The following is a 12,109-nucleotide window of genomic DNA, read 5'->3' on the forward strand; positions in this document are numbered from 1 at the left end:
CTCATTTTTTTGGGTTATCATTTTGGTTATTTAGTGCTGCAATTACCACTAATTTGTTCATTGGTTAAGTACCATGGTGTTGTTTTCACATATTATTCAGGAATTGAGAAGGAATGCTGAGCATGAAACTTATGTTCTAAATAAAGAACTCGAAAGCACAACAACAATCAGTACCTCATCTAGTGTAAACCAAGCTGGGGCTAAAGACCACTCAACTTTCTTTTCCTCTCCATTTATGGCTTTAGATCAAAAGTTGTATCCCAAATTCCATCACCATGCTAATGTCGGTGAAAAAAAACATCAAGAACCTTCCTCAATTACCCAAGTCAAAACCAAATGCAACCAAGAAATATGACAGCAGATACAGACCAACTAGGTTTTCAGGTTTTCTTCCACTATAGAATTTAGAAACTCAAAACGGGAAGAACATTTACTCTTTGAAATTGATAATTAGGCAATCTGAGATTATGTAAACAAAGAATTAATATTTCAATTTTATCATTTGATGTATTCTGAAAGTTCCTCTACATATTCTTTTGCCTCTTGGTGGGACCTGATTTGTCAACCCATTCTCCCAACATTTCGATCCTTCTGTTTCAATATGCATCAACATAAGTTGCATGCTTTCCAAAATTGTTTGGCTTGTAAATGAACTTTACTATGTGTATTATACATTTTTTAGGCAGAATATTATGCACACTATTTGTTGGGAATGGAACGAGGGAGCCCAAAACCCTTTGCAAATGGTACATCCACCAATGAGCCAAATGACAAACTATAATAAGTGGGCCGACACCACATCTCAACCCAAAACCTTAAGGTTGTAGGTTTACGAGTCTTTCACACTTATATGGTCATCACTTGGTCTATGTCTAGTCTATGTGGTACTTCTTTACAACTCATACTTGATTATTTCAAAAAAAAAGTGAAGAGTCATGGCCACAGATTCTAATTTTGTGCAAGCAGCCATTCCACATTTCGATGGTAATTATGACCATTAGAGCATGCTAATGGAGAACCTCCTTCGATCCAAGGAATATTGGGATGTAGTTACCAATGACGTTGTTGAACCCGCACTAGCAGAAGGAGCTCAGTTGACAGCAGCACAACGAGCAGCTCATGAAGCGGTAAAGTTGAAGGATTTGAAGGCGAAGAATTATCTCTTCCAGGCCATTGACCGTTCTATCATGGAAACCATTCTTTCCAAAGAAACTTCCAAGGATATTTGGGACTCCATGAAAAAGAAGTATCAAGGCTCTGCAAGAGCTAAGAGGCAGCAGCTTCAAGCTTTACGCTCGTAATTCGAAACACTTCGAATGAAGTCGGGAGAATCAATTGCAGATTATTTCTCTCGCGTGATGACCATTGTCAATAAAATGTGAATTCATGGAGACGGGATAGAAGAAATAACTGTCATAGAAAAAATTCTTCGATCATTAACAGCAAAATTTAACTTTGTTGTTTGTGCTATAGAAGAATCTAAAGATATAGATGATTTGTGACTTGATGAATTGTAGAGTTCATTGGTGGTGCATGAACAGAAGTTCAAACAGGAAGACACAGATGAGCAAGTATTAAAGGCTTCTACCGATACTCGTTCCAACAATTTTCAAGGAAGGGGTAGAGGTAGAGGTAGAGGTAGAGGCAGAGGTAGAGGAAGATCCACTAATTTCAGAGGCAATAATGATCAATTTCAAGGCAGAGGCAGAGGAGGAGCCTCTGATAAATCCAAGGTAGAATGTTTCAGGTGTCATAAATTTGGTCATTATCAATCTGAATGTTATACTAGGCTGCCAAATAGCAAAGAAAAAGGAGAAAGTTCAAACTTTGCAGAAAAGGAGGAAGGTGAAACCTTATTGATGGTTGCTAATGATGAAAAGAAAATTGAGCCAGATGTTTGGTATGTGGATACTGGCTGCAGCAACCACATGAGTGGTAGTAAGTCTTCTTTCTCTCATCTGAATGAAAATTTTCAATCTACTATGAGTTTTGGTGATCATTCTACTATGAAAGTAATGGGAAAAAGTGACATTAAAATAAAAACCAAAAATGGTTTTGTGGAAACAATATCTAATGTATTATATGTTCCTAATTTGAAAAGTAATTTATTGAGTGCTGGCTAATTACAAGAAAATGGTTATGTGATCACTATTAAAAATAGTGTTTGTGAAATATATGATTATGTTAGAGGTGCTATTGTTGTTATTCAGATGAGTTCAAACAAATTGTTTCCATTAAAGATTGAAGGAATCCAATCTAGTTTAATGGCTGAAATGAAAGATCCTTCATGGTTGTGGCATTTTCGCTATGGCCATTTGAGCTTTGGTGGGTTGAAGACGCTCCAACAGAAAAATATGGTGATAGGCCTCCCTCAAATCACAATTCCTCATTCCTTAGTATGTGAAGAAAGTGTTGTTAGCAAACAACATCGTTCTGAATTTGCAAAAGGGAACTCATGGAGAGCAAAGGGAATTTTGCAATTGGTGCATTCAGACATTTGTGGTTCAATAAATCCAATTTCTAATGGAGGTAAAAAATATTTAATTACCTTCATTGATGATTTTTCTAGAAAAACGTGGGTTTATTTTTTACAGGAAAAGTCAGAAGCTTTCTCTACATTTAAAAATTTCAAAGCTCGTGTGGAGAATGAGACAGGAAGGATGATTCAGACACTTTGCACAGATCGTGGTGGTGAATATTGCTCAAAAGAATTTGAAGCTTTTTGTGAAGAACATGGCATCCGAAAAGAGCTTACAACTGCGTATACACCACAACAAAATGGTGTATCAGAGAAGAAGAATAGAACCATCCTCAACATGGTTAGAAGCTTGTTGGCAAGAGGAAGAGTTCCAAAGACGTTTTGGCCAGAAGCAGTAAACTGGTGCATTCATGTCTTGAACAGAAGTCCAACCTTTGCAGTTCGAAATATGACGGCAGAAGAGGCTTGGAGTGGGAGAAAACCAAATGTGGATCACTTTAGAATTTTTGGATGCATTGCATATGCTCATGTCCCGGATCAGAAAAGAAAAAAACTTGATGACAAGGCTGAAAAATGTGTCTTTCTAGGTGTAAGTGATACATTTAAAGCATATAAATTATTTAATCCACTGACGGAAAAAATTGTGGTTAGCAAGGATGTTGTTTTTTATGAAGAAAACACTTGGGATTGGAATATGCAGCAGCCTACCCAAGTTCTTTGTGATATTGATTCTGAATAAGAGCAAATTTCAGCATCTAGTATGCCTGAAAATTCGTCCATTGCAACTTCTTCAGCTAGTCAATCCTCACCAACAGTAGTTGGAGTTAACGAAGAAGGAACTCAATCTCTTCGTCATGTTAGAAGAAGGCCTGCTTGGATGGAAGATTATGAGGTAACTGGAATTGAAGATCCAATTACTCACTTTGCTTTGTTTTTAGAATGTGATCTCGTGACTTTTGAGAGTGCTGTCAAAGAAGAAAAATGGCGAAAAGCAATAGATGCTGAAATTGATGCAATTGAGAGGAATGATACTTGGGAGTTAACTGATCTTCCAAATGGACACAAAATCATTGGTGTGAAGTGGGTGTTTAAAACAAAGTTAAAGGAAAATGGTGAAATTGACAAGCACAAAGCACGCTTGGTTGTCAAGGGGTACAAGCAACAATATGGGATTAATTATACAGAAGTTTTTTCTCCTGTTGCGAGACATGATACAATCAGGTTGGTGGTTGCATTGGCTGCACAAAATTCTTGGCCTATTTACTAACTAGATGTCAAATCGGCATTCTTGCATGGGTACTTAGAGGAACAAATATTTATTGAACAACCCCCTAGTTATGAGAAGGTTGGAAATGAGCATAAAGTTTACAAATTGAAAAAGGCACTTTATGGACAAGCCCCTCGAGCTTGGTATAGTCACATTGAGTCTTATTTTCTTAAGGTTGTAGGTTTATGGGTCTTTCACACTTATATGATCATCACTTGGTCTATATCTAGTCTATGTGGTACTTCTTTACAACTCATACTTGATTATTTCCAACACTATTTAGTATTTACATAAAGAATAATCCTTGGTACATTTTAGCCGGGCAAGATTCTAAGTTTTATTTTATTAAATAGTATTTTCAAGGGCAAAATTGGAAGAATTGAATCTTATTTAACAGTGTTAAGTAAAAGGACATGATAATTTTTTCTTTTACAAATAACAAGGGCATATATGATAAAAAAAAAACCACAGGGGCATTGATAATTTTGAAGTAAACCACAGGGGCATTGGTGAACTTTTCTAAAAAAAAAAAACACAATTCAAGAAAAACTCTTTCTAAGAGATTTTGGCTTTTCTCACAATTTGTTTGACCTAGTTTATGCTTACAAAGAGAAGAAAAGATAAAAATAAGAGTATCCAAATCAATGTTATTAAACTCGGCCCGATTATTGACTCGGTCTAGGTACTGGGTCAATGGGACAACTGTATGACCCGGTAAGTATATGTAAATCTAAAATTTATATGAAAAACAATAAATTACATATTATTGTCCAACAAAAGATCAATCAAACATATAATACTCGTGATATTGTTGCTTTAGGTTCAGTAGAAGATATTTATAACTATAAATTAAATCAAAATTAACTGTATATTACATAATCAAGATAATAATTAGTGTTGTACGTACATAACCTATGTCACTCAATAAGATCATTCAAATATTTTAAAAGAAAATAAACCATTTAGTGTTAATTTTTTTTATCAATGGGACCGAGTTACCGGTGAAAGTGACTGGGTCACTAATTTTTTTACTTACAAAAATCAGCGGGATAGCATCGATTCTATTACATGCCGATCCACTGTGAAAATCGGAGCAATTATATGATTAATTCACGGTTTTTGTGCCGATCCGGCCACATCAATTGATCAATTTCAAAAACACAAAATAATTAACGGGCCCCGTTGAAGTCCATATAAATTGAGAGCGTTGGTTGAGTTTAAGAGAAAGAAAAAAACAAAAGGAAAGGGAAAAATGGCGGGCTTTTTGGCCATGATCTCAAGCAACGCAAACAACAACTCGAACGCCATTGATCACTCAATCAGAGACCAATGGGAGATTTGCTTCGCTCGCTTCGTACCTTATCCCATCACTTCAACTTCAACTTCCTCAGATCTTCTTCCTCTCCCTCCTCGCCTCCGCAACCGCTCTCCTCGCGGCAACTGGATCTCTTCCTCCTCCGTCGCTTTCCTCCGCCTCTTCTCCGATCTCTCCATATCTGACGTCATCCTCACCGTCTCCTTCAACGCCAAACTCCTCGTCAGTCTCACATCCTCTATTTCATTCTTCCTTCTTCTTTTTTTTCTCTCGTGATTGAGCATTTCTTGCTTTAGATTTGTTTGAAATTCCAAACTCCGATTCCTATTTCACCTGTTAAATCAGATATGTGTTCGCACATTCGCATCGTTCTTTGTGCCTGATTGCACATAACATATATGTATTTTGTAGCTTCGGATAGATAGAATATTAATTTTACTTAATTGTTGCAATTTTTTTTTTAACTTTCTCGATAAGTTTATTTTATTCCTTTTTGGATAAATTTATTTGAATCGAAATTCGAAAGCGATTTTGTTGGACTAGAACATGTTTCGAGTTTGAAATTCTGAAACTGTGTTGTATAATACGTGGCAGGAAGAGCACTACGTTTCCAAGCTGCATTTTTCTTGGCCTCAGGTGTCATGCGTCTCTGGATTTCCTGCCAGGGGAACTAGAACTGTGATAGTGAGCTATAGAGATTCCGTCGGAGAGGCAAGCTTGTTCTGCATGCTTTATATTTTAATGTTCTTGTGTTATACGTCGTTGATAGCTTTATATTCAGAGCCATTTTTTCATGTGACTTGAGAAGTTAAGTGAAATTAAACTCTTCCCGATGGATTGCTTAGCGGTAGACTTATTAATTGCCTCTCTAACGTTATAGCTTTGTAAAATAAGTACATGATCACGTAAACAGGTGACAGATGTGGTTGTGTACGTTTAAGCCTATATGTATTGGCGTTTGTTTGAACAATACATGCCTCTGTAATGTACCACTTACATCGATAATGTATATGATAAGTAGCTTCCACAGTGGTTTTCAAAATTTTTATTATCCAAGCATATGTTAGCTACGTGTAATGCTCCTAAGCTTGTTAGGGGCGTTACATTTGGTTTGGTGTTGTGTAAATTTAGGAGATAACTTGTTGATGACTCCCCATAATAATAATCGATTGTAATTTGTAACATCAGTAACAAACTGGAACTACAATTTTGATTCACGACCTTCTGAGAGTAGCTTTGCATAAACGTGATAGTTGGGTTGCTAGGGTGTGACGGGATTGTTAATTTATTGAGTGAACTGCAAATCTGGTCGCACACACAAACTGCCTTTTTCAAACAGACTATTGTATATAGAGTTTTTTCTTGGTTGTCAGACTATGAAATAGATAGTTAATGCAAGGTTCACATTGCTACTTTTCCTTTTTGGCAGATTCAAAAGTTTGCTATGCGGTTTCCATCAATCTATGAAGCACAGTCATTTATCAATGCTTTGAAGGTAACGATTGCTTATCAAAATATGATAATCACCATTCACAGAAATACATGGAACCAGGGAGCTACACTTCTATAATCATTCACATAAGTACATGGAACCAGGGGGCTGCACTTCTATAACCATATCTTTCCTCGTTAATTCTTGATTGTTATGTTCCTTTCCAGGAGATCCTGAAAGATGAGAAGAGCCCAGAACCTTTAAATACTGACTTTGGTTCTGAAATTTCAGCACAGTCGGAGTTCATGTCATCAAACAAGCACTCCCATAGGTATAGAGTTTTGTGTGATTGGTTAGGTTATATTGGGAGGAATGGGAGGATTTGGCTCTGAGTTCTTACTCCTTGATAGATTGTTAATTGTCAATTGTCAATCTTTGTTTAATACATAACCTTTCACACTGCTCTGTTTTTTTATTTTCATGTACATCTTTTGTTCTTTTCTTTTTTTACTTTTGTGCAGAGGAGATATATGCTTCTCATTTACCTATATAGAAGTATAAGTTGAGCCTTGCTGTATTTGTGTAGAGCTTGTGAGGAGCTGAACTTTTTGACTCCGGTTGACTCTTACATTCCACAAATGCCACAATGTATGAATAATGAAGGAGAGCAACCTTCAGGAACCCAAGAAAAGGAAACAATTCCCGGTAACAACGTTGAAGGCATCCTCCCAGCCTTGCCACCTAGTTTTGCCTCACTACTAATGGATTGCTCTGAGATCAGCCATGGTTGGTGAACATTTTTTTTTTAACATAGTATTTGTTCTGATTTCTACCACAGCTTATTTCATTTGAATAAAATCATATCTTGCAGCTCAAGCAACTGTTTCCGAGGAAGTAGATCTCAAGTCCCAAATTGTGGTACATATTTTGAATATTTGCTAGATCACCAAAATTACATTGATATGATACTCATTATAAGATTAGCTTTGTCTAAGATGTGAATATTTAGGAAGTACATATTCTCTACTGTTCATTTGTTGTTCCATGATATTTTATTTACTTTGATGCAGAGGTACATGGAAGATTCTTCGTTCCAAGGTAGCAATCCCTCTTTCTTATTGCTTATCTCTCTTACATTGGTAAAATATAATGTGCCTTTCTGTTTATCTAGTTCTTTTGTCTTTTTTCTCCCTAGTCCTAGGGTAGAACATGAGTGGAAAACTCTGAAAGTTTCTTATTCTTCTTTGGATTGAATATGAATTTTTTTATGCACCCCGTAGTTTTATGTACCACATATCAGTGGTAGTTTTATAGTTATCCTCTTTATGCTTATGAATTATTAGAGGTCCGAACTTAACTTGCTTAAGCTACATCCATTCTTTTGTTAATATTGTGTGGTCTGCTAAATTTTGTGTCCAAAAATACTTATGTACCTCTTTCATGTTATTAGATATGTTGATTAAGGTGGAGAAAGTTATCAGCGAAATAGGTGGTGATATGTCCATCTAGTTGTCCAGGGCATTGAAAATGACCCACCGAGCAGCTTAGCGTCTCTTCCTGCTTACTGAACCACGGTCAACTTCACCACATTCAGCCGAAAAAATGTAGAGTGGCTTTCTTTTTCTGCACAGTGCAGCTAAGTTGCTGATTTGAGGCTAAATTTCGTCTTAGCTTCTTTTATTGTTCAGCAGATAGTAATGCCAGAAGAAAGGCAACGTATGATAGATCCCTGTTTAGCTATTAAAATCATGTCAAGTGGTTTCTGTTTAAGAAATTTTAGTTGAAACAGCGATCTCGTGAAAATCTTAATCAAATCTAGTTCAAAAATCTTAGCATAGAGATTTTCTTCACTTGTCACCAGATGTCATGGAGTCTAGCAAAATGGAGTCATGGCATCCCTGTTTTCCATAACGGCCAAATTGATTTAGAAACTCATCACTGCATAATTTCCAAGTTATTCTCATCTCAATGACACACTCTAAATGGTTGATGAGAATATTTATTTGTGGACGAAAAAAACCTGACTATAGGCCACTGCAAATTTTGCTTAAGATTAGTTGACTGAAATGAAAGAGGATGTTTAACTTATGTGGAAAAACTTACACCAACGAAGCAATCTTAGGATTGAAGATGAATGAGGGCACCCATTGCACCACCTAGATTTGTCTTAACAATCTCCCCGAGGTCTATACTATGACCTATGAAGTTTGTTATTCTAAATTTGATGGGCCCTGAAAAGGAGGCCTGGGATCAACAGGCTAACTGCTAACTATATTTTGAGGCAAGGATTGTTTTCTAGAAATGATCCACATAGTTTAGTTCTCAATGATCCTTTATAATTTTTAATATTTTTGAAATAAATAGTTTTAAGTTTCAATGATCGAAATTTAACAATAAATATATTCACATGCTTAGGGAGAGAGTTGAAAACTTATAATGATGAAAAATAAATTGGAGAACGAAAGAAAACAAAAACACATGAAACCTTTGAAAAATTGGCAAAAGTGATATAAAAGAAGTATGCATTAAATTTCCAAAACTCAATCACATTTTAATGACTCAATCAAATTTACTTTAGCTCGTTCACACTTCATAACGTGATTTTTTTCAATGTGATATAGCTTAGGTTTAAAAATGTAATTTTGAACTTTCCCCAATAATAGGACAAATCAGATTCGCAAATGAACCCCCCAAAAAAAAAAAAAACAGCTAATAAGTTGGAGCAAGATGTTTCCCCACTGTATGGGTCTCACGTTGCATGGGTTTTTTCCACCTGCTGGGTAATGTGGATGGTTGTGGCCTGTGGTGGTCTAAGGATGATTGTGGAAGATTTTTGGTTGGGTTCATCGCATCTATTCATTGGTCAAAGCAGAGAGGTTACATAGTGTACTCATAGTGGTACATAGATGTCTCCCGTGAGGGTGAAGTATGTTGATATAGGGGGTGTCCATAGTGGCAATGGTAGAGACCAAGCACTAGTGGAGCTTCCCATGGTGCATAAAGGGGGGGGGGGGGGTGTGTGGAAGTGGCTAAGGTGGCTCTCCATAGTCACAGCCATAGTGGCTGAGTGGAGAAGAAGAAGTCCTTCCTTCAATGTGAGAGGGGGTATATAGAGCAAGAGCCCTAGTCAACCTAGCCATCCTAGCCTTTTCAGGCTAGGCATGCTGAACCCCTGCCCTTGTGCAGGGGCAGCTGGTGTGCATGGGGAAGAGGGGGAATCCTAAGTTGCCTTCTAGAAGAGGGCTTTTTAGGCTGGGCCTAACGGTAGGGCCCATGTGAGTGGGCTATCCAGAATAGAAGCCCCCCAGCTTGGTAGCTTTGCGAAGCAAGGGTGCCAAGATGTATGGCAGCTTAAGCCGGTTGTTCGTAGTGTGAAGTGTTCTAAGTAGGATATAATGTAACCGATCGATAATACGTCGGCCTTCATGAGTTGTTTATTTGTTGTCGTCGAGTATGAATTGTCTGATTGAAGATGCTTGAGTACTTCAAGAGAATCTTCTATTATGGCTTGCAATTGTGCTTAACTTTGTTGTCATCGAAGATGTGTTTTGTTATTGAGGAAGGTCTTCAAATGTTGTTGTAGTAATAATTCAATTGTAAGAATAAGTTGGCGAGCCCGTGTTGAAGCAAATAGCCTGAAGATGTTGACCACTCGAATAAGAATGTCTTGATGATCTGATAAAATAAAGTCGATAGGATTGCAGATCCGAGCTCCGTGAGAAAATAAAGTAGCAGATGAGATCTTCTGGAGAGGATAATGTCTTCCAAAATAGAGAGTGATGGAGATCCTCATGATAAATATGTATATTCCCTTCTTCAGAAATAAAACTTGCTGGCGATATGAGTGTATAATAAATAAAGCACAGTGACTTGGGTCTTTGATGTCCGGTTGCTCCAATTTAAATCCTGCAACAACTAGTATAGTTGTGTATAAATGACGATAAAAATGTGCCTAGATGGGGCGTTGGCCAAGCGCCGGCCATCTAGGACTTTTGCCGAGGGGTAGCACATCTCGGACTTTATTAACCGAGGGTGAGAACCATCCCGACCTTCATAGTGTACCGGGGGTGAGAACCGTCCCGACCTTCTTAATTATCGGGGGTGAGAACCGTCCCGGCCTTCATAGTATACCGGGGGTGAGAACCGTCCCGGCCTTCATAGTGTACCGGGGGTGAGAACCGTCCCGACTTTCTTAATTACCGGGGGTGAGAACCGTCCCGGCCTTCATAGTATACCGGGGGTGAGAACCGTCCCAGCCTTCGTAATTATCAGGGGTGAGAACCGTCCCGGCCTTCATAGTATACCAGGGGTGAGAATCATCCTGGCCTCGTAGATTGTTTAAGCAATTCATATGGCATTTATAATCATATGAAATTTATAAAGATGCGGTAGAGAGAAACATGTATATGCTAGTGAAGATATGTTATTACCAGGTATTGAAAATAAAACCTGATAATGTGAATGTAGTTGAATACTTTGACGTGTAAATGTTGGTTTGATAATTTGCAACTTGACTGCCTTGAGTGATTGTGCTACAAGTGAGTTTACTCCTCCACCACGCCTTTGGGAAATTAAATCTCACGTGGATCAGGAAGGTCACTGCGGGATATTGGATTGTATTGCAAACTTGCTTTTTCTTCTCGCATGTATTTCGAGAGCAGGCATTTACATGGTTATATAATCATGCCCCAGAAGCTTTGAATTCTCCCTTTTTGCTTTAACAAGTGATTTGCTTTAACAAGTACTATAAGAAATTTTTCCTATATTGCTTTTGAAGATGGCGGGTCCCACGGGAAGATTGATTGAATTCTCCAAAGAAAATTTGTTTGCATTTACTACTAAACTCATATGCTCCCAGTAAAAATAAAGGCCTTACTCAATGTCTTGAATGCTTACGGGTCCCCCAGTATGATGAAGAATTTGGATTGTGCATTTGCTTTGCTCTGCACGAGCATCAAGGCGAGATATTCAAGTCCAGCAGGGCGAGAGATTCTAGTCCAGGTGCACTTTCTTTTCCCGAGCTTCAAGGCGTGTGTGGGAATAGAAAATTTGTAAAAGGACTTTGTGTCTGTTAATTATTAGATAGCTCAAATGAATTTTATAATCAAACGAGAGGATGACCAAAAAGAATCATATATATGACGAGATGTTATTGCTGAAAATAAAACCTGACCATGTGAGTGTCATTGGACACTTGGCATATACATGTTGATTGGATAGCTTTTAGTTTGTTGATGAATGTTGGCCTTCCTGATGGCGGGATCGAATGCTGGTCTCCCTGTTGGACGAGATGAGAGCTTGGTCTCCATGTTGGGAGAGCTGAAATGCTGACCTCCCTGTTGGGCGTGATGAAAAGCTGGACTCCCTGTTGGGCGTGATGAAATGCTGACCTCCCTGTTGGGCGTGATGGAAAGCTGGACTCCCTGTTGGGCGTGATGAAATGCTGACCTCCCTGTTGGGCGTGATGGAAAGTGGGACTCCCTGTTAGGCGTGATGAAATGCTGGCCTCCCTGTTGGGCGTGATGGAAAGCTGGACTCCCTGTTGGGCGGGATGAGAGCTTGGTCTCCATGTTGGGAGAGCTGAAATGCTGACCTCCCTGTTGGGCGTGATGAAAT

At 38.2% G+C, this 12,109-nt stretch overlaps 1 protein-coding gene across 1 annotated transcript; it reads left to right on the forward strand.

The window, feature by feature from the left end:
- Nucleotides 1-4,998: 4,998 nt before the first annotated feature.
- On the forward strand, nucleotides 4,999-8,141 carry LOC133302739 (protein POOR HOMOLOGOUS SYNAPSIS 1). The gene is made up of 8 exons (XM_061502554.1): nucleotides 4,999-5,283; nucleotides 5,656-5,772; nucleotides 6,491-6,556; nucleotides 6,721-6,824; nucleotides 7,080-7,279; nucleotides 7,365-7,411; nucleotides 7,564-7,591; nucleotides 7,944-8,141. The coding sequence occupies exons 1-8, from the start codon at nucleotides 4,999-5,001 to the stop codon at nucleotides 8,000-8,002; spliced, it is 906 nt and encodes a 301-aa protein (XP_061358538.1). The 3' UTR covers nucleotides 8,003-8,141.
- The last annotated feature ends 3,968 nt before the right edge of the window (nucleotides 8,142-12,109 follow it).

This window comes from Gastrolobium bilobum, unplaced genomic scaffold, assembly GCF_033153095.1.
Source record: "Gastrolobium bilobum isolate Gb01-03AN ecotype WA unplaced genomic scaffold, APGP_CSIRO_Gbil_v1 utg1285, whole genome shotgun sequence".
NCBI lineage: Eukaryota > Viridiplantae > Streptophyta > Magnoliopsida > Fabales > Fabaceae > Gastrolobium > Gastrolobium bilobum.